This window comes from Gopherus evgoodei, chromosome 10, assembly GCF_007399415.2.
Source record: "Gopherus evgoodei ecotype Sinaloan lineage chromosome 10, rGopEvg1_v1.p, whole genome shotgun sequence".
In the NCBI taxonomy this organism is placed as follows: Eukaryota; Metazoa; Chordata; order Testudines; family Testudinidae; genus Gopherus; species Gopherus evgoodei.
In genome coordinates, this window is record NC_044331.1 from 5,867,892 (window position 1) to 5,891,416 (window position 23,525).

General features: G+C 39.5%; 1 protein-coding gene across 1 annotated transcript; it reads left to right on the forward strand.

The window, feature by feature from the left end:
* The first annotated feature begins 6,656 nt into the window (after nt 1-6,656).
* On the forward strand, nt 6,657-23,516 carry LCTL (lactase like). Its single transcript, XM_030579012.1, has 14 exons — nt 6,657-6,777; nt 10,014-10,174; nt 14,691-14,778; nt 15,078-15,187; nt 15,555-15,683; nt 15,791-15,886; nt 17,713-17,767; nt 17,857-18,018; nt 18,682-18,956; nt 19,368-19,494; nt 19,920-20,119; nt 20,909-20,972; nt 22,076-22,120; nt 22,460-23,516. Exons 1-14 carry the CDS (start codon nt 6,657-6,659, stop codon nt 22,573-22,575), a joined length of 1,749 nt encoding a protein of 582 aa, XP_030434872.1. The 3' UTR covers nt 22,576-23,516.
* The last annotated feature ends 9 nt before the right edge of the window (nt 23,517-23,525 follow it).

A 23,525-nucleotide genomic window follows, 5' to 3' on the forward strand; every position in this document is an offset into this window, starting at 1 on the left:
CCCAACAGATTCGGAACCTAAACATTAGCCAACCATTTTTTACTTCCTGCAGCTCTGGTTATACTCCCAGTCATGGACTAGGACTCCATTGTGCTAGGCACCGTACAAACACAGAACAAAAAAAGGCAGTCCCTGCCCCAAGAGAGTCTAAGTACAAGACAAGAGATGGATGGATATAGACAGACGGACAGGGGAGTACTGTACAAGGAAACAATGAGAAAATAGGGTCAGCATGGTAGGCTGCCTCTCAGCACACAAGCAGCCTGATACCAATGTTTCTGAAAGCCTGGTGGCAAAGGAATGTTTGAAGGAGGGTTTTGAAGGAGGAAAATGAGTTAGTTTTGTGGATGTTTACAGGAAACTTGTCTCAGGCACGAGGGGCAGCATGAGAGAAATCATGAAGTCTGAAAATTTAACACGTGGGCAATGGAGGCTGACATGAGCCAATCGGAGGTGGGTGTCAACCTTTCAATACTAAATGAGAGATGATAGGGATGGTGGGGATAGATAGTGAAGGGCCTTGGAAGTGAAGACAAGTAGCTACATTCTTGAGAGAAGAGGGCGCCTGTGAAGAGATTCAAAGAGAGGGGTGACACAGACGACGTGCTGGGACTGGAAAATGATCTTTACACCAGAATCCATAGGCCAAACGTTGGCTCTCAGGTAGCCTCAGACAACTCCCCTGAAGTCCATAGTAAAAGAGTTAGCTCACTGCAGAAAGCATTTAATGTTGACTTCAGTGACCTTTGAGTCAGGCCATCATACAAAATATTCATTGACAATGGTATTGGGGGTTATGTCATGTGGTACAATTTATACTCTAGAGAACTGACCCACTGGAAATTGAACCAGTGATAGCCATGATATCTTGGCTGCAGTTTTACGCTGACTCTACACTTTATTGCTAATTGTTATTATTTATTTGCATCCAAGTAGCACCTTGAAACCTCAGTGAAGATTAGGGTCCCATTGAAGAGGCAGTGCGTCCTAGGGGATAGAGCACTGGACTGGGACTTAGCCCACCTGGCTATTATTCCTGGCTCTGTTGCTGGCCTGCTGGGTGACTTTGGCCAAGCCACGTCCCCGCTCCGTGCCTCAGTTTCCCTCTCTGTAACAAGGGAATAATAATGTTGATCTCCCTTTCTAAAGTGCTACGAGATCTACTGATAAAAAAAAATGCTACATAAGGGCCAGGTATTACTGTGCTAAACACTATATACCAATATAATGAAAAGACCACCCCTGCTCCATTGCACTCACGATCTAGGCAGAAGACAACAGGATTCAGCCAGATGGAGGAATACAAGGTAATAATCAAGCAGACAGTTGTGATCAGAGTAATAAACAGACGTCGCAGAGCACCAAAGATTGCAGCTGCATTACCATGCACATCTATCCCTCAGTCACCAGCACAGCTCCCTGATGCAGTGGTTTCTGGAATAGCTTTAAAAGGCCTTCTTTGATCCTTCATAGAGCCCTGCAGAACTGTGGGAGAATGGGAGGAAGGTCCCATTTGTCCCTTGGTGCTGGTACCATTTTCTAGACCTTTTATCAACAGGCAGAGCAGACAATTGCTCCCCTCTTTGTCCTTACTCAGCAAGATTTCTTTTGAGAAGAGTCAGGAGGGATCTGAGGAAGCTGTGCTGAGGCAGGCCTGTGGACAGCTGGAGACAAAGACCACAAGCTAACAGCTTTTGCTCACCTCCTGAGAAGTTGTCCCATGCCGTCCTGGAGTATGACGTTCACTGAGGTAGACTGCTGCTTTTGGGTGAGAACCAAGGCTGCAGGACCAATTTGTTTACAAATCCTGTGATGAGCTTCAGGGGCTGCATAGCTCTTGCATGAGAAAGGAGACTTAATTGTGCACACAAGTGAGCTTCCCCTAATGCTGCGCTGCCAGGCCACCAGGATGAGATCACTGCTCCCTATGGAAAGAAAAGCAGTGTTTGCCCTGTTGACATTGGCTACCCCAGAGAGGTACTAGTTACTTGGGCACCAGCTTGTGGTCAGGAAGTCCACAGCAGGTGCTGTTGTCATGGAGGTGTGCATAGCAAAAGCGGTGTGTTGCATGTGATTAAGACAGCCAACATGCCAGAGCTCACTGTGGGATTTAAACAGTTGGGATTTCCAACCCCAAAGAAAGGGGAACTACTCAGTAGTGGTGCGGCCTTAGGGTACGTCTACCTGAGCCCAAAAGTACACCCCGTCTGCAGTGTAGATGTATCCTTAGAGTCTCTGTGGCAGCACCCCAGGTACATACATAGGGTGGCCAGGCTAAGTGCACAATGACATTTTCAAAAACTCTAGACTTTGCAGGATTGGACAGCAGGGAATCCTCTATTCCCAGACAGCAGCATTAAGATTCATTGTATCTTCATCCCCATTGTGATTCTGGGTGGCCCTGCAAACCTTTTGCCCACACCTAACGAAACCATTTTACAGACTATACAAACCTTGAGAGAAATCAGTTCAGCTGTAGTTTAGGCACTGAACTAGGAGTCAGGAGAAATTAGCTCTAGTCCCAGTTCTGCCAATGACCTACTCTGAGACTTTGGGCAAGTCTGTTTCCCTTCCCCAGGGGACACTTTAGCTACAGGCAAACTTGACAGCTGCCTAGGGTGCCTATGGCAGCAGGGGGCAGCCACGCCAAAATTGAGCAACGCTGTGAAGCTCCAGATTGCAACATTTCTCATGAAAGTGTAGTCCAGCTGCCTCCCACTATCATAAAGGAAGCGTAGCCACACCAAACCAGAGTGGTGCTGCAACCTGGGGCTTGCCCTCCACTCACTTCTACCATAACTATCAAACTATCAGAAAGCTCCTCTCGTCCCTTCCTGAAAGTCCCCAAGGGGGGGACGCCCTTCCATGAGAAAAGTAGGAGGGGGCTGCCACACTGAAGTTTTGCCTTGGGCAGGAGATTGTCTTGAGCAGCCTCTGCCCTCTGACCCTTTTTCTGTCTTGTCTCTTTAGATTGTTAAATTGCTGGGGCAAGGACCATCTTTCTCTCTGTGTATGTACAGCTCCTGGCACAATGGGAGCCCAATCTCCTAACTTAGTGGGTGCAGAATTGTGGTGGAGGGTGCACTTTGGAGACTGAAAGCAAGGTGGAGATAGCAGTTGATCCACAATGACAATGCAGTTGCTAATGTTGTGATTATAATATCGGCATAACACATGAAAGGGAAAGGTGACATATCTTATGATCAGTGGAATGAAGAGGCAGGAGGACCTGCATAACCCTTTCAAATCACAGTGGGGAACTGGAGCTGGATCCCTGGAATAAACATTATATTTTGGTTAGTAATAGTTTACAGCAATGCTGGTAGCATGATTCATAAAATCCTTAATTGTCTGACTCTCTAGATTTGTATGGTTCAAAAAAGAACTAGATAAATTCATGGAGGATAGGTTCATCAATGGCAATTAGCCAGGATGGGCAGGGATGGTGAACCTAGCCTCTGTTTGCCAGAAGCTGGGAATGGGCAACAGAGGATGGATCACTTGATGATTATCTGTTCTGTTCATTCCCTCTGGGGCACCTGGCATTGGCCACTGCTGGAAGACAGGAGACTGGGCTAGATGGACGTTTGGTCTGACCCAGTGTGGCCAATTGATGATGTACTGATATAACTATAATTACTGTAGATTGTCTTTCTGTACTTTAAAGGTAGAGGGATTATACTCCTGATGGTTAGATCTTTTACTTAGCTTGTGACTTATCAATATTGCTTCTATGTACAGTTTCCATCAAGGTGTCTCCTTTCACATTCTCATCAATAAAAGTATGGCAGTTTCTACAGAACTTTGTAAACAGAGCCAAAGATACTGCAAATGCATAACTGGAAAATACTCTTCTGAAGAATGTTTTAATATTAATTGCTAAAGCACCAACATGGTTAACTCACATATCTAAGGGATACATTCACAGGAAAAGGCCCTAGCCTGAATTTCTATTTTATGATATGACAGAGGTGCTGAATATGAGGCATAAAGCCTTGGTTTAATAATGTATGCTAGATCCCTCCAGGTATAATTACAAGAGCACCTAATCAAATGGAAAAGAAGAGATGCAATTATTCTGGGAAGAAGCTAGCTGTTTTCCACAATAAAGAAAAGGTTAACTATTAAGTTTTTTGGAAAATACTATCTATTATTCCTGCTATTTTGTTCTGGAGGCAGGGTCTCAGGTGATTGAATTACTTCTTCTCAAAAAGCAGGCCCACAATATCAGAGATATCTGAGCTATCGAGCTGACACTGCAGAAGCAAACTTGTTTTTTGTGGGAGAGTCTTTTACTTTGAGAGATTTGGTGGAGCTGGGAGAAGGGCTCAGCAGTTGTAAGCAGGATCCACTCTTCTACTGTACACATGGATGGAGAAGCCAGTATTTGGACCTTGAGAGTTGACACTGAAATATTCACAGCAACATAATTCTATACCCAATTCCCTTCAGTTTCAAGGGGTTCCAGTGACAGCAGAAGGCCTCTTCTGAGCATACTATCAAATAAGATAGGAAGACTTCTAATGACATAATTACAATAATAATTCCTAGCTCTTATATAGCACTTTTCATCAGCAGACCTCAAAATGCTTTACAAAAGAGATCAGTACCATTAACCCCATTTTACAGATGGGAAAACTGAGTCACAGAAAGGTGAAATGACTTTCTTAATATTACCCAGAAGGTCAGTAACAGAGCCTAGAACAGAACCCAGGTCTATCCAGTAGCAAGGGAAAAAAGTAAAGTATATATGCTGTTAAGACTGCCCTCTGAAATTCTTGAACAAAATGACTCATTATGAAAGGAAAAGCATGGCCATACGACAATCCTACAGTCAGATACCAAATATTGTTCAATATAAAGATGCTTGCATAGACCTCCTCAACTCAGGGACATGCACAGTTAGGCGGTGATCACTCTAATAAAATTAACTTTGCTTACAAAGTAAAATCTCCTTTGCAAAAAGATTTGTCTGGTTAAGCTAAATCTTTTTCTGCATCATTGATTTTGAATAGAGAAGGATTGTTCTGTTTTGTTGTGGCTTTAAATCAACAGAACACTATTTTCAACTAGATGTTTCTCCTAGTGTTTTGTTACAATTGGATGAATTCTGTGTGATTATTCTGTGAAGGTAAATTTATTCTAAATGGTCTGGTAAATTTCTGGCAGTTTGGAGGACTCTCCCAGTCAGAACATATGGAAAAGAAAGAGGGACAGGTAAGTCAAAAACAGTAGAAAAGTAAAGCAGTGCAAGGGTTTACCTAGGTAGGCTGTCACAGCTTGTGCATGCTACACAAGCTAGGAGATCATATTTACAAGCCTATAGTATGGGAAATGGATGAGTGTTTTAGGAATTAAAATAGTCCTGGGAGCAAGAGGCACAAGGAGCTGAAAGTGAGAGGGTGTGCTGCTGGAGGACTAAGGAGTACAAGTGTTATCAGACACCAGGAGGAAGGTCCTGTGGTGAGGATAAAGAAGGTGTTTGGAGGCGGCCCTGGGGAAGTAGCCCAGGGAGTTGTAGCTGTCATGCAGCCGTTACAAGAGGCACTATGAACAGCTGCAATCCACAGGGCCCTGGGCTGGAACCCGGAGTAGAGGGCGGGCCCAGGTTCCCCCTAAAACTCCCAACTCCTGATCAGACACAGGAGGAGTTGATCCAGACTGTGGGGAAGATCACTGAGGTGAGCAAATCTGCCAATAAGTGCAAGACCCACCAAGGTAGAGGAGGAACTTTGTCACAATGTGCACCATAATATTTTAAGAAAACAGAAGCACTACCCCTCTGAGGGCTATCTTCATGCCAGGTTTCACCTTTCAAAGACTCTGTTTTTTTTAAACTATAGCTAAAAAAGCATGATTTGGTTTTTTTAAATTGAATGTATATTTATGCTCCTCAAACTCAAACACCTTAAGGGATTTTTCTTGAAGTCTCCCAAAAAAATCACCATCAGGTGAGAATCAAGCATGTAAGAGGTGACCTTTTAGAAAAAGTTAAGTTTGTGAGAAGATGAAGTTGTAACAAACTGTTTTCCAACCTTAATAGTAATGGGCATAACTGAGCACCACCTACAGGAAAGCCTGATTCTGCAGCCAAGAATCACAGCAGTTAGAACTAACTTCAGGATATAAATACTACTCTTTTAAATAAATGCTGGAATATGTTTAAAGGGATGCTGTTAAGCTAAGAGCTGAGATTTCCACAACTGCAACAATTAAAAATCTAAAAATCATATGAAGCTTGTTACATACTTTATTCAGTGTGAACAACGTAAGTGTAATGAGTTTCACCTTCTGGCTATCATGCACTAGCACAATGTGCAGGATATGAGTTACAGACATGGCAGGGGAAATTTGAAATCTAAACCAAAAGTTTTCAACAGAGACTTTTTTCCCCCCAGGGAGTAACTCTGATGGCAGGGATTTTGCACTCAGCCCTTTTCTCACCCTCAGAACCCTGACAAAACGTTAGACCAATCTTCCACCTGCCCTGTGTCAGCCTTAAAAGCCACCTAAGCCTGCATATTCTGATTCAGGGTTCCCTGTCAGCAATGACAATATGCTTCTGTGTGAATGAGATGCAACATTCATCAATGATGCTTCTGTTTTATCAGGTGGGGTTCTGAAGTGGACATTTTGCAGTGCGGACACTAATAGTGATGAAGACATATGTTTTGAAAGTGTGGTATGTGCTTGGGTTGGTGTGGTGTCTGAATACTGAGGATTTCCAATGGACAAAGAATAACCCTGGCTCCTTCTATTACGGCACTTTTCCAACTGGTACTTTTAATCTATATCTGTCTGGTTTTATAATATTCTAGGCCCATTCCTGTTCAGTACAAGAAAGTTAGTAAAAGATTCTCCTTTTTGAAGAGAGATTATATGCATAATACAGAGCCATTCAGGGCAGAGAGAAAAGGCAGAGGTGAAACTTCAACCTCACCATAACCTCTTGTAGAATGCATTTAACACACTCTACTCACCTTTGCTCTGTGTTTTGTGTGGTGACTTAAATTAGAGCAAACTCGGTGTAAAATGCTAGCACTCTGATTTGAGCGTGTTTACATGCAGACCTTCCCTGTGGTGTAAGAGACCAAACAAAGTACAAAGTTATGGTAAAAACAATAGGACTTCACTGCCAGATTCGACTCATTACTTGCAATGAATTTGGAAATGCAGAGATACATTAAAAAAAAAAAACCATTCCAAATGCTTTCTTACAAACTCAATTTAACTAAATGAATATGAACTAAATGACAAGCTCCCTCACCAAAGGCTCTTAAGCAAAGTAAGCAGTCATGGAATAAGAGTAAAGATCCTCTCATGGATCAGTAACTGGCTAAAAGATAGGAACAAATGGTCAGTTTTCACAGTGGAGAGAGGTAAACAGCAGGGTGCCCCAGGGAGCTGTACTAGGACTATTCAACATATTCATAAATGATCTGGAAAAGGGGTAAACAGTGAGGTGGCAAAATATGCAGATAATATAAAATTACTCAAGATAAGTCCAAAGCTGACTACGAAGAGTTACAAAGGGATCTCACAAAACTGGATGACTGAGCAACATAATGGTAGATGAAATTCAGTGTTCATATGTGCAAAACAACACACACTGGAAAAAAATAATCCCAGCTATACATACAAAATGATGGGGTCTAAATTTTACTATTCCTGGAGGCATTCTGTGCCCAAAAAATTAAAAATCTGCAAATTTTATTTGTCAAAAAATCACGCCAGTTTCAATTATTTTAGAAATTTATTTCAAAATACCTGTCAAGAAGTATGTCTGTAACAATACAGACACACACAAAAATTCCCCCAGGAGCAGAGCGTTAAAGAAACCCCTTTGACAACCCAATTCCTATTTCTCTGCCCCTTTCCTCGCCCTCCTCCCGCAAGCAGTCAAGGGACCAGATACCCACAACCCCTCTCCCCACAAGCAATACACATGAATCCCCTCACCCACAGGGCCCCCTGGCCCAAATACCCACCGTCCCTCCCAGAGCTCAGCTGCAGGGCCCTCCCTTGCCAAGTTAGCTGTACCACTCCTCCCTCAAACCCAGCTGTGCCCGCCCCCCAGCCCAGACACCTGCCCGCCTCTTCCCCAGAGCCCAGGGATCCAGAGGGAGAAATAGCCTGATGCTAGGTTGCAGTCTTGTGGAGTTTCTTGTGCACTGCCCTTTCCTTCCCTCAGGGGGTACTGGGAATTGTAGCTGCCAGGAGCTCTCTAACTCCCTCCCCTCCCCCTGGCAGTGTCTTCTATGTGTGTTCTAGGCTCTGCCAGGTCCAGCAGACCCTAGTGGCAGCCAACAGCACTGCAGACCATTTCAGGGGATTGGGGGGGCGGGATTCTGAACACACAATGTTCATGTCTGCAAAATTCTGCATTGTGCAGTGGTGCAGAATTCCCCCACGAGTAAAATTAGCTGTTACCACCAAGAAACCTTGGATTCAGCATAGATAGGTCCCTGAAACAATCTGCACAATGTGCAGCAGCAGTCAAAAAAGTGAATAATATTAGGAACCATGAGGAAAGGGATAATATCATAATGCCGCTATGTACATTCATGGTACACCCACATCTTGAATACTTGGTGCAGTTCTGGTTACCTCATCTCAAAAAAGATATACGAGAATTAGAAAAGTGCAGGGAAGTAAAACAATGATTAGGGGCATGGAGCAACTTCCATATGAACAGAGATTCAGAAGATTGGGACTGTTCATTTTAGAAAAGAGACGAGTAAGGGCGGGATATGATAGAGACCTAAAAGTCTCCACTGGTGTACAGAAAGCGAATAAGGAAGTGTTATTTACTCCTTTACATAACACAAGAACTAAGGGTCACTCAATGAAATTAATAGGCAGCAGGTTTAAAACAAACATAAGGAAGTACTTCACGCGATGCACAGGCAACCCGGGGAACTTGTTGCCAGGGGATGTTGTGAAGGCCAAAAGTGTAACAGGGTTCAAAAAAGAATTAAGTAAGTTCATGGAGGACAGGTCCATCAATAGCTATTAGCCAAGATGGTCAGGGCACAACCCCATGCTCCTGTTGTCCCTAAGCCTCCAACTGCCAGAAGTTTAGACTAGGCGATGGGATGGATCACTCAAAATGGCCCTGATCTGCTCTTTCCCTCTGAAGCATCTGGCACCACTGACTGAGAAAGGATACTGGGCTAGACAGCCATTCTTATGTTCTTACGTAATTTGAATGAATTATCTGGGGGAGAGGGGTTGTTTCAAGCTGTTAATCACATCTGATTCACATCAAAAGTTGGTCCACGGACAGCTAGCCCTTCTGTCAAATATACACACTTTTTTATTCAATCTAAACAAGTGTTTTAAAAAAACAAAACAAGCTAGGCACAGATTTTGTCTTCATGTTTGTGTTTTAAGTAATTTGTGAATATGGATTAATTGCATTTTACTAAAAGACACTGAAAAAATAAGGTTAACATCCCTGCCATGGAATGGTCCCTTTGTTATGTTTTATGTCAAAATAGCTAAATATGTTTTCACTGAAAAAACTCATAGAAAAATATTGCATGTAAAAGAAGATTTGGAGCCTGATTCTGTTTTACAGTAAAGCTCTTTAATATACCACTTAGCCAATGCAGAGCCCTTCTAATGGGTTTATGCCCAGTTTAAGGGATAAAAAGAGGTCTTATGAGACTCTGGCCCATTATATTTAAACATTTCTTGGTATATTGGACAACTGGTATCTTACATAGTAAAAAAAAGTGACTGTAGTCTAGGGCCCAATTTTCAACCACACTCCATAATGCACCTAAAAAATTTACAGGTGTGCTTGTTTGCATGTGCAAAACCACATATTTGTGTGTATGCATATGTGTAAAGTGTTTAATTAGACACAAAGCCACCTACTTTTCACACTCAGATGCAACATTCTGAGGGCATCCCAGTTACTTACACATATGAACATTTAGTCCTTAAAGCCAGTTCTGAGGTTTAGTCTCCAGATTGTCATCAATGTACGTACTTGTTGTTACCTTTAGGATTTTTATGGGGTGTTGGCAGTTCTGCCTATCAGACTGAAGGAGCCTGGGACAAGGATGGGAAAGGACCAAGTATCTGGGATGCTTTTACTCACGAAAAAGAGGAAGTGTTTATGAATGAAACAGCAGATTCATCATGTGAAGGCTACTACAAAGTTAAGGTAGGATTAAACCAGGAAATATCCCTAATATAGAAAAAATACTGAACTGTTGTTAATTAGTCACACTGAACTAAAAATATGACAGATGCTTTAATCTGCTGCTCTTGAAGTCTGCAACTAGATTGTTACACGGAGCTGTTAAGCAAGGGTCTGTTGTTTGCTACAGCAGTAAGTGTCCAGTCTTCAAGGCGCTAAGGATAGTTTTTTTGAATTGTTGTCCCAGTGAAAAGAAAAATACACAACACGAAGGATTCCAAATGGTGGTTCTATATTGAGCCAGCATTACAGGAATTGGAATAGTAGTGAAACTATTATTACTCCATTACTTAGTGGAGCTGACTAAACTTGAAAGTCTAGAGTGGAGGGTTCAGATGTAAGGTAAAATCATAAATAAAACCTTATTGACTCACAATGGGAAAATTCAGAAGAGATTCTGAGATCTTGATTTTCCTCATTCAATAAAGGTTTGCAGAATCAGGTCCACTGTTTCTAAGGAAAAAAATTAAATATTTGTTACAAGAAATGAGATTAAAAATTGACACTTAGTCATTTCTGTCATTTGTTTGACTTCTTTCCATGTCATCTCATAGAGTGATACTTTTAGGTCAGAAGGGACCATTGTGATCATCTAGTCTGACCTCCAGCACATTCCAGGCCACAGAACCTCATTCACTCCTGAAATAAACCCCTAACCTCTGGCTGACTTATTGAAGTCCTCAAATCATGGTTTAAAGACTTCAAGTTACAGAGAGCTCACCATTTTTACACTAGTTTAACCCTGCAAGTGACCCGTGCTCCCATGCTTTGGAAGAAGGCAAAAAACCCTTAGGGTCTCTGCCAATCTGACCTGGGGGGAAATTCCTTCTCAACCCCAAATATGGTGATCACTTAGAAGCTGAACAAGACCCACCAAGCAGATACCTGGGAAAAAAATTACTGTAATAACTCAGAGCCTTTCCAATCTAGTGTCCCATCTCCAGAACTTCGGGATTTTTGCTACTGGCAGTCGCCAATGGGCCAAATGCCATTGTAGGCAATCTCATCGTACCATCCCCTCCATAAATTTATTAATCTGTCCTGAAGCCAGTTCGGTTTTTTGCCCCCACTGCTCCTCTTGGAAGGCTGTTCCAGAACTTGACTCCTCTGATGGTTAGAAACCTTTGCTTAATTCTGAGCCTAAACTTATTGATGGCCAGTTTACAGCCATTTGTTCTTGTTTCCACACTGGCACTTAACTTAAGTAATACCTCTCCCTCCCTTGTATTTATCCCTCTGATGTATATAGAGCAATCGTATCTCCCCTCAGCCTTCTTTTGGTCAGGCTAAACAAGCCAAGTTCTTCGAGTCTGCTTTCATAAACTTCTCGGGAAATGAAAATAGTCTCTAGTCAGTTTCACAACCTGGTTTTCATACCAGCACAAAACTGCAAAACCCCAGCTCAGAAACTGCAGAGGAAAGTTTAAGTCCAAACAAAAGCCTTTTTTCACTGGAATTTAAGATGGACCGACAAGTTGTTAAAATGCTGTTTGTGGTCTATGGGTCAGGTCATGCTTGCCCTTCTACAGTAAATCCCACTCTAGGGGAGGATATCTTCTGCTGCTAGAATTCCTCTTTATTACAGGGGTATAGGTTATGCACTGGTCTCCCTTCCCCTGCAACTAGAAAAGACTGCCACAAAAACGTGTGGATCTATGACCTCATCAGCCCTTTCCAGCTCTCAGGCAGCACAGGGCCATGGCTCTGGCTGCCTCTAGGACCCTTGGGGATGGTCTCTCCAGACTGCATTATCATTTCTTCTGTGACGGATTATGCTTGATGTGTCCCTCACTGGCTTGCCCTGAATTCAGATCCTCCTCCTCAGATCATGGGAACAGTACTGCAGAAGTAGTTTAGCCCTGTTCTGTGTGAGAGATGAAAATCCAAGTGTGGATTTCAAGGTGAGGGAAGGGGGCACACAGTCTAGGCCTAAAACAGCAGCAGAATATTTACTTAAAACTGTCAGCAACATACATCTGAAATGCAGCTCAGCCTTCGCTTACGTAGGAACGCCAGAGTCAGGAACTTGTTGTCCCTTCAACAGCAAAGACCATCCTTAACACCTAGAGGACTGTGAAGAGTACAAGTCTCTGCACAGTTTAAAATCAAATTATATTGGGGTCTTCTAGACATTGCCAGCAAAAAGAGAAAAACAAAAGATAGCTCTACCTCTGGGAGTCTTGAAGCTGTTTACTGGGCGAGGAACTCATGGAAATTAGCTGGCCAATTTCCCATCTCAGTCTACTCCTCAGATACCAGGGATGAGAGCAATGTAAACATCCAGATAGACCTCTTTCCTCACAACCCCACATAGCTCTTGGGATATTTCCAAACTAGGGCTGGATAAAGGAGAAGGAACTGGCTTATCTCTATATTTTAGGCAATTATATAGTCCCAGTTACCATAGTCTCTGAGCCTCTCACAATCTTTAATATATTCATTTTCACCTTGTTAGTTAGGGTAGTGCATGGAGAGAGCGCAAGGGCCAGATTTTTAAAGGTATTTAGGCACCAAGTGGGATTTTCAAAACTATCACAAGTTTTAGGGGCCTAGGAAGTCTGCGCCAGAGCAAGGAACTGAACCCCGGCCTCTGGAGCACCAGGCTTACGCTCTAACCATTGAGCCATGCTTTTACTCTCTTGTTAAATGGAAATATTGCATCTAAAACCACTCCCTAAAATTACACTATTGTAATATTTACACTATTTAATAAAATAACTCCCATTTATAACTGTCGGAAAAGTGACAATACCCTAAATGGTATTTTAGACTATTCAACAATTCCTCTAACATTTGAGCTTCCATGCCCGTCTTTGTATGTAATACACATTATATTATGTAATGCCCTAGCACTCACTCCTTATTTTTAAAGAACCTAACCAAAAAAAAAAAAAAAAACACTCAGTTCTGCCTCCAAATTCATGCCTAAAAAAGAAGTTGCAGGCCCATTTATATCATTGAAAGACATGCCCAGGTAGCATATCTGAGCACATGCATGGTAAGAAGAATCAGAGTCCAATAGGTTGCTGGTTTTCATTGTGGAGCTGGTTCCAGTTTGAGACAGCATAGAAATGTTGGTGTGTCTGCTCTGAACTTGGCTGCATGGTGTCTTTACACAGCTGCCCTGCAGCTAGTAACTTACTTTTCTTAGTAAGGAAAACCAAAATGCTAGAAAATAACTCAAGTTAAAAATCTAGTGAACAGGATTTTGGAAAGTAGTAATTTAATTATTTGTGGTCAGGATATACTAGAGCCTAACCAAGAAACAAAGTTCAGTCAGTCTCTACAATCTTATACTTGAAATCTTTATATTATATTCCTATACCAGTAGGTAGGAAAACAGGTATGTTCTACCACTGGAAATAGAACACTATATGCAAGTTTCCCAACCATTCTTGCATCATGTAAATAAAATGGCAGATTTGAATTGAAGAGTTTACTGGTATTACAGAGAGGAGACTGAAAAGTTCTGTCTAGCAGACCCGAGTGTCAAGTGTTTGAGTTTCAGAATATGACAATCCCAGAAAATTTAGATAAATTCCAAATTAACAGAACCTTATACACAAAACTGGGAGTCTAACAGCGTGGGTGATTTATTTGCAGATAACCTTATATAAAATCCTTATATTCAAGAGTTCCAGCATGAATTTGTTCTAGCAAAGAGTTAATACGTTTGGGGCCAAATTCTTCAGTCTAATTTTGCAGACATACACCAGGCTGTATCCATAAATATAGGTGCCCACATATTCCATATGTGCACATGCAAATCAAGCAGTTGGATACCCAACTATCTCACTGCATGTGCAAATAGCTATTTGGAAATGAAAAAATGTAGGAACAGCAAGTTATGTAATGCAAAAGGAGGAGACATGGGTAGAAGCCCAGGCTGAACATTGACTCCTTCTTAGCAATTACACAAACATGGGACTTAACACCCCCAGACATCCCCACCATAGCCTGCAGCTAGATCTCATGGACATAGTTTCTGACCTGGACAGAGGTATGTGAACCAAGCTTGGTTGCTCTTATCCACAACCCTCCCTATTTTATGTATTTAGTTTGAAAGGGAGGGTCAGTTAAAAATATTTTAAGATGATGCTAGGCACGCTTTGTATGAAAACGTGTTCCTTCACAACACATTTTCTTTCCATGCTTGATTCCACAGTGAAGCCAATGAAGTTCTGAATTTAACATTACATTCACAATTTCCATGGCAAATAGACTGAGGTAAAATACACAGGCTTGGGACTTCTTTGTACTTGAATAAACTCATGCCCCACCAGCTTCTACAAAGAGTCATTTTTTCAAAGGAAACAGAAAATAACTGGCAAAGCACATTGTTTCTGTGCAATCCTCTCTTCTTTCATATTTCATCAACTCAAAGTCTTTCATTAAAATTGCTTTAATTTGTAGATTAATAATCTGAAGAATTAGTTTATAGGGATTAGTGAGTAATATTAATTGGATTTTCTTTTTGCAGGATGATATTCAGTTACTGAAGGAGTTGAAAGTTAATCATTACCTGATTTCTATTTCATGGCCTCGTATTATGCCCACTGGTATTAAAAGTAAGTATAACCATTTAACTATAAACCTAAAAGCACATGTAGGCAAAACAACTTTGCTACATTTGAGAATACCATAAAAATGACATGGTATATTTGTCACATATTACTGGTAAATATATATCTATTTCTCTATCAGAGTCCTTACAATGTCAGCCCTTTCCATGGTATACAGGTGCCTATACATATACCAACGTAATCTATCTAGATATATATAGTTTACATCATTTTAGAAAACATTTTCCAATGATTAATATCTAAATGATGTAAAAACAATTAATTTTCTTCAATTGTTTCCCCAGAAGAACAGGTGAATGAAAAGGGGATAAAGTTCTATAATGATACAATTAATAGTCTTTTGGAGAACAAGATTATCCCTATTGTGACCCTCTACCACTGGGATCTTCCACAGGTCTGAGAATATTTAAATGTATTATGTTGTCTAATCTAGGATTTCTGGTAGCTAACTTGTTTGTAAAAATAGACACAATGTGGATCATTTAAAGACAACACTGTAAATATTCCAGCATGCTTTCAAGTTACCGATAATTTCTCCGAGCTATCATTTTATATACTTAAGCACTGTTACAGTCCCACTGTGAGTCACTGAATTCTGCCTCATTTAAACGGCTTATTCGGTTTCACTAAATCACCTTAAATCACATCATAGCCTAGCTAGTGTCTATATTGAGTTACATACAAAAACCTTTATAAAAAAAAATGGCATACTGAATTCTACGTTACATATCTGTTAATTCTTGTAATTATTATATATACAGGTGCTCCAAGAAAAGTATGGTGGGTGGCAGAATATAAGCATGATAAGTTATTTTAATGATTATGCAAATCTGTGTTTCGAGAAGTTTGGCGATCGTGTGAAATACTGGATTACTTTTAATAACCCTTGGGTAAGTTACTGATGGCTTCCTGCAGGTCTTTTGGGCTACATAGATTTGGTCCCCACATGTTGGGAGTGACTCTACAGTTACTTTTTTTTTTTCTCATGTACTTGCAGGCGGTTGCTGAAGAGGGCTATGAGACAGGAGAGCATGCACCAGGACTGAAGCTCAGTGGAATAGGGGCATACAAAGCAGCACATCATATAATTAAAGTAAAATTAGAAATATGTTCTTTCTTGTATTGCTATCTCATTTTATGACTGAGATAAGTGGGTCTTAATTTTTCTTCCCCAGGAAAAGAAGGCTTTGTAGCAAAGATTGAACTTCTGAACAGCATACTAAAAAGCATTCAAGAGTTAATTTAAACAGAATTATAAACTACTGGTGCTGAGATAGTGCATACTTAAGTAGTATTGGATGCATGACATAGCACTCAGCTGCAAAAATTCAGAGGACAGTTTTTTTTTAAAAAACTCTAAGTGTCTCATTGAACATACTGTCAAACAGATCAGAAGAGAGAATTTTAAGGTAGCTTCTATGAACAAAGGGTGAAATCCTGTCATTAGTCTCAATGGAAGTTTTGTGATTGACTTCAGCAAGGCCAGTATTTCACGCAAAGTGAACAAACTTCATTTAAAGAAAAAGTTTCTCATTTAAATATAGACACACAGTAGAACAGATCTGCAGTAAAACAGAACTCTCCATTAAATGTTCATGTCACCTTCACGAGGCTATCTTGGGAGCTGCAAAGGACTCTCACATAAGTCTAGTTGACATCTTATGTAAAACAAAAGCTTCCATGAGAAACCGTTCTTTGGGTTTTTTTTAAAAACCTACGGTAACAATTTCCAAATGTGCATTTGTGCGACAAGTTTATCTTCCATGCTTCTATCACAGCTCAGGGCAACTGTACCCTCCATCGTCCATCCACTCCCAGGCTCCTAACTCCCTTGTCACCACCTTTTTTGGGTGGAGACATGCATCTCTCTCCCTCCAGACTGAGGTATATCCAGGCTGCACTGGTTCCCTACCTACACTATGAATTCCCCAGCAGAATACAAGATCTCAGCAGTGCTTTGCTTTCTCCAAATCCTCAAAGGCTATAAATAGCATAATTGTCTACCAGTATAAGTTACCACACAGCTCTTTCTAAGGAAGTACATTTATCTTTAAGGTAAAAGCATTACAGAGAAAAAAATATAAAAAAAAATAAAAACCTACACACAAGCTAATAAGGTTAGCAGAGATCACAACTCCAAGAGGGGCTCTGGCCGGTGAACAGTCCTTCAAACCCCTCCAAGGGTTTTGTTGTTTTTTTTTCCTGTTCATAAGTGCCTTGGCTCATAACAACCACCCCCACGAATCTCAGAATCACTCTTTTATCCAGTCTAGGCCTCTGATCTTGTCCTCACATAACAGTGATCAGCAGACAATGGGTTTCTGCTCAGGGCACAACTTTGAAAGGTTGAGTCGGGAAGTGAAAAGTTGCCTCTCTCTCCTCCCAAGTATTTCCTGGGAATCCCAATGAACTTTGTTTGTCTAGCACAAAGATTCTCAAACTTTTGTACTGGTGAACCCTTTCACATAGTAAGCTGCTGAGTGCGACCCCCCCCCTAAAAAATTAAACACACTTTTTAATATATTTAACACCATTATAAATGCTGGATGCAAAGCAGGGTCTGGGGTGGGGGCTGACAGCTTGCAACCCCCCCCATGTAATAACCTCACAACCCTCTGCGGGGCCCCGACCCCCAGTTTGAAAACTTCTGTCTAGCACATTGTTTCAAAGAGACTTCCCAGGGTTCAGATTAGCCATGTCTCCTCCCTAGAGACATTACATACTATCCCACAGTAAGACATCCATATTTGCATTTTTAATATAATGAACTCCAAAGGTACTGAAATTTAAATTAATAAGGTTTAGCGTAATTCAATAATATTTGTAGAGCATATTGCCGTATCTGTCAGATTCATTGACTCTTCCTGTACTGACTATTACACGATAGGTTAGCATATACATATGTTCTTTTAATTACAGACTCATGCAAAGGTCTGGCATTCTTATAATAAGACATGGCGTAGCAAGCAACAAGGTAATAAGTATTCATTGTGTAATTATGCCTCTGCAGTAAGGGCTTAAAAGATTATGCATAACTGCAGAACTGTCACTTTCTATTTTAAGGTATGGTTGGAATTTCTCTAACTAGTGCCTGGGGTGAACCTGTTGATCTAACTAGCCAGAAGGACATTGAAGCTGCTGAAAGATACGTACAGTTTTACTTGGGATGGTTTGCAAATCCTATTTACAGTGGAGACTATCCTGAAGTTATGAAGAATTATGTAGGTAAGTCAGGTTGACTATTTACACCTTGAATAAATAACATAGTTACAACATTTTACAATGGGAAAGTGATAATCTGATCAATGTGTATTTTAGTCCAAATTAAGGGTAGAGTTTTGGAGGAGGGTTGTTAATAAAAATCATTTTTCTGAAAGATTCCAGATAAAGACAAAATATTATTTTTGTTAATTCAAAACAAACAGTAGTATGCTCCTCTAAAAAGTATAATTATCCACATTTTTAAAAATGGGGAAACAGAAGAAAGAAGTTAAGTCATGTGCTCAACGACACATGGCAAGTTAGCGCACGAATACCTGAGTCCTAATGATGTGCTTTAAGACTGGGATTTTCAAAGGAGACTATGGGAGTTGGACACCTACATTCCTGTTGCACCTCTGAAAATCCCAGTCTAAACCACATTTCTTCAGTCGTAACCACATCAAGTAAAATTTATCCTTTACTATCCTTTCTTTAAAGGTAGAAAGAGGAAGACTGAACACTGTTGTGTTCAGAGAGAAAGTGCTCATTCAAGGCTACGCAATATTAGCACTTAAAATTTAGAACAGTTTAGTTTTGCTTTTGTGGTGTAAAGAAAAGCAGAAAGATTCCATCATGTGCAGAAGATGCATTAACCATCTTTTTTAAAAAAAAAAATTGATTTAATAGGTAAAAAGAGTGCTCAACAAGGCCTAGGCACATCAAGATTACCAACCTTCTCAGTGCAAGAGAAAAGCTACATTAAGGGTACATCTGATTTCCTGGGATTAAGTCATTTTACCACTCGTTACATTATACAGAAAAATTATTCCGCCCTCAAAGGGCCCAGTTACCACACTGATCGTGATTTGGTAGAACTGGTTGATCCAAAGTGGCCAAATCCAGGATCTAAATGGCTATATTCTGTGCCCTGGGGATTTCGAAGGTTACTCAACTTCATTAAGGTAATTTTAAGCTAAGTCTTCTTTAAAGGAAGTTAACTAATAGTCTTGATTAATACAGGGTACGAATCTGTATCTCAGTGTCAGACATAAATACCCACACATCCACCAGTATTCTTATCTGCATATTAAGGTTTGTTTATTGCCACATACCTAGCACAATGGGGCCTCAATCTCAGTTGTGGCCTCTTTGCACTATAGAAATAGTTTATAATAAACTTCAGCTAACCCAAAGAAAAAAGTTAAATTTTTAACTATGCTTTTGTTTTAAATGTAACCATAGTAGAAAAAAATATATAGTAAACAGATTGAAACTAGTTTTCTATAAATTTTATTTTTGTTAAAAAAATTTATTGTAGTTGTATGAAGTATAATAATATTTCATTATTCCAATATGCATGTTTTTCTTTGTAGGCACAGTATGGGAATCCTCTCATTTACGTAACAGAGAATGGAGTTTCAGAAAAGCTGCAGTGTATTCAGTTGTGTGATGAATGGAGAATTGAATATCTGAAAGGGTATATTAATGAGATGCTAAAAGGTGAACTTTAAAAAATGGACAAAGTCACAATAAAATGTGTTCCAAAATTTGTTTTTAAGCATTTTGATATTCTAACTCTTTGAAACTCTGACCTATACTGGGTTCAACATTGGAATAATTTATGAGTTTCCATATTTACAAAATAAAAACTGCACCTAATATACATACTGTAATTACTCCTATGAAATCCTCCAGTGCATCTAGACTAAGGATAATAATTTCAAAAGTGCCTAAGTGACTTAGGAGCCTACGTCTCATTGACTTTCAATATGAAGTCAGGCACATAAGTGACTTTCATGCTTTTGAAAATTTTACCCCAAATTTTTCCTTCATTTTTGGTATAAAATAGGGCTTGCTTAGCACTATGTTTCTAGTGAAGACATAAACTTGATCTGGTTGTTAACAAATTTGAAATCTATTTTCAGCCATAAACGATGGCATTAATGTAAAAGGTTACACTGTCTGGTCTCTGCTGGATAAATTTGAATGGAATAAAGGTTATTCTGAAAGATTTGGATTATACCATGTTGACTTTAAAAAGGGGAATAAACCCCGATACCCAAAGGCATCTGTCTACTATTACAAGATGATCATCAGTGCAAATGGATTCCCAAATCCAAGAGAGGTGAGTTCTATCATTAAACCTGCTTATTCCTAATTTAGGACCAAATTCTGCTTTGAGTTTGATAAAAAATAACTTGCATGAGTAAGGTATGTGGGATTTGACATTAGATTACTATAAGTAATCATTTAATTTAGGATTGTGTCAATTTGTGGGAGGGGGATAGGTGACCAGACAGCAAGTTTGAAAAATCAGGACGGCGGGAGGTGGGGTAATAAGAGCCTATATATGAAAAAGACCCAAAAATCAGGACTGTCCCTATAAAATTGGGACAACTATTCACCCTCGATGGGGATGAGCGAAGAAAGAGAATTATGAAATCTAATCTTACTATTATTGTTCTTTTATAACACTTTTGATGTTTTTGAAAGTGTTATAAAAGTAAATTAACTACTTAAATAAAACTTTGTAATCACAATACCCACATTATTAATTTACTGTGTTTAGAGACATTGCCTTATGTGCTTTTCAGACATTGCATGTGAATGATATCTAAAACAAGAAAAACCCTGAGAAATAATATTGAGTGGGTTTTCCAGTTTATTTTGTATCATCCCAAAGAATTAACAACATGAAAATGTATTAAAATAATAAATATATTCATCATAACATGTACAAAGTAACATAAAATGTCATACAATTGACATATAGTGTGAGAATAAGAGTACTGGAAAGTTTTGTAAATGACTAAAGTTCAGAGGCATTGAAAATGGTGCTAATAAGACAATATATATTAAGAGTTTGGTGAAACCATTAGTATCACATCAAATAAATAATATTGATTTTTGTCAGGTAAAAAGTTGGCACCAAAAGGCTATAGAGACTTGTTCGATCACAAACCAACTTCTTGCTGCAGGTAATTACTGGATGAGTAAGACAGAATAAATGTAAATATATATATTGTACGGGTTTAATGGGAAAACATTTCTGTGACTGAACATTACAACTGGGTTCAATAAATATTTTCTCCTTGAAAACAGAAAGCCAAATCTTTTTAAAAATTATGACAAACTTCAGACTCAAACAGTACCTCTTAATTTACTACTAGTAATTCAAAATAGTGCAGCTAACGGGATTGTATTACAGTTTTTTTAATATTTCTGAATTTTCTTTTCTTAAGAATTATAGTAAAAACACTGCGGAGTCACAGCAGTTAAAAACTTACTTCTGCAGATAATAGCATTTCTCAGTGACTGTTTGCCCTTTTCAAACATAAAAGCAAAAGCAAAAACAAAAACAAAAACCGAACCCAGGGTAATCATGCAACAGGGGAAAAAAAAAAAAAAAAAAGGCAAATGTGTAGCCTCTGAATGATGAGCATAAGAACTAGGGGTGAGAACTCGCAGTCCAGTGGGAGGGAGAACTAAGATGACTTTAAACCACCTTTGTGCTTTGTTGCTCTGGGGACTGGAGAAGCTCCTGGCATAAATTGGACAGGCTCTCAGAATCAAAATTAAGGCAGCTTCCCTACACTGCCCTACAAACCACAGTACTACCCAGAATATCCACAGTGCTGTAGCCTGCCTCCAACACCTCCCTTCTGTCTCCATCTCCATCTCCCATGCTGGGGCTTGTGAAGGGGTCATCAGTTCCTCAACTGGGGGAAAAACTCTATTTGAGTGGACAGCTGAAACCATTAAGGAAGATGGGATGAATATGGTACATGTGTGTGGCCCATACTGTAGGATTAAGATATGAGTGGTCCATCCCTATGAATTAACATATCACTATAGCTTAAGTGTGTTTCTCATTCAACTCTTTGAGGGCTACTAATATAGAAATATTTTTTAATAATAGTGTGCATCAAAACAATTTGTATTACAATCACCAAATAAAAGTTTAAAGAAGCAATTTAATTTTAATTCCACAGAGATACAATGCAGTCCTCAAAGGGTTAGAGTGCTTTCCAAAGATCTTTCTTTGACTATTTTCTTTTTTCCCCTTTTCCTTGAAAATCAGAGGAACAGCGGAATACTGCTGCTAATATTCTGAGACTAATTCATGGTAAGCACAATTTTTTGTAACCCTTTGAGCACTGACATGTTTCAGAATTTACCACAAAAGATGTAGATGAAGAGAGTTTAATATAAACTTGCTGCAGATCTTCAAAATATATAAAACATGTTTATTCTATCTTTTACAATTTCTTTCTCTCTGTTGTTTCAAGTGATGCCAGTTTAATGCAGATGTCAATGTAAAAAAATTAATTTTAGCTTTAAACAAATTATGTTCAAAAAGATTCAAAGCTATTCATCTCTGCTTAAAATATAGAATGAACAAATAACTAAAATTATTCCATTAGAACAGCTCTTATCTATTATTGTTTCTCTTCTCAAATTTCAGATCCCTTGACTACTCACATGGAAATGGTGACTGAGATTGTTGTACCAACGGTGTTCACACTCTGCATACTTATCAGCGCCATTCTATTAATGTTCCTCCTTCGAAAGCACAACTAAAACTACAAGTTTACATAACATCTTCATTTTGCATAGGCAATAAAATGCCATTCTTATCCTAATATTGTTTTAAAGGTTTCCACAGATGCCTCCTTTACGTAACACTGTAGTGTTAAAAAACATTGAGCTTTACTTTTGTGTACATATTGTTGCTTCTACATTTTATTCAATTCACCCATAAGATGTAATTTAGAAATTTTACAAAGGCAATTCATGTCTCAGTATTATTTTCTATCAAAATTCAACTGCAGGCTTTATCTTCCTTCATGTTTTGCAAAGTATGCATTTTCTTCATTAGGGCAACAGTTGGCTGAGATTAAATTGTTTCAAAGCTTGCTGATATATATTTCAAGAATAGGTAGATTGTTGGCAAGTTCTGTTTTCAACCTGCTCCATGGTAATTGAAAATAGTGATGAAGTGCTAATTACGAAATATGAACACAGGATACTTACAGCATATCATACTTCAAAATCTTAATGTCATTGCATAAACATTAACTAGTCATCCCCATACAATAATAATTAGGTATTATTAAATTTTGCACACAAGTGGAATAAATGTGATAGACTAACTGACTTGTTCGCAGACTTATGGTCAGAGCCAGAACCAGAAGTAAGGAATCCTGATGTCCAGTCCTATGCTTAGGCCACTACACCTACCTCAACATTAGGACCCTACCAAATTCACGGTCCATTTTGGTCAATTTCATGGTCATAGGATTATAAAAATCATAAATTTCAGTTTCCAATATTTAAATCGGAAGTTTCACAGTGCTGTAACCATGGGGGTCCCAACCTAGAAAGGGCTTGTCGGGGGGTGGGGTGACAACACTATTGTAGGGGTTCACGGTATTGTCACCATTTCTTCTGAACTGCTGCCTTCAGAGCTGGACAGCTAGAGAGTGGCAGCTGCTGGCTGGGAGCCCAGCTTTGAAGGCAGCCTACCGTCA

What these genes read in the sequence shown, in the direction of transcription:
- LCTL (XM_030579012.1), top strand. Translation starts at nt 6,657, where the DNA reads ATGAAGACATATGTTTTGAAAGTGTGGTATGTGCTTGGGTTGGTGTGG. An exon ending in ATGGCGTAGCAAGCAACAAG is followed by an intron (nt 17,768 to 17,856) that starts GTAATAAGTATT and finishes TTCTATTTTAAG; the next exon opens with GTATGGTTGGAATTTCTCTA. An exon ending in AAACCAACTTCTTGCTGCAG is followed by an intron (nt 20,973 to 22,075) that starts GTAATTACTGGA and finishes CTTGAAAATCAG; the next exon opens with AGGAACAGCGGAATACTGCT.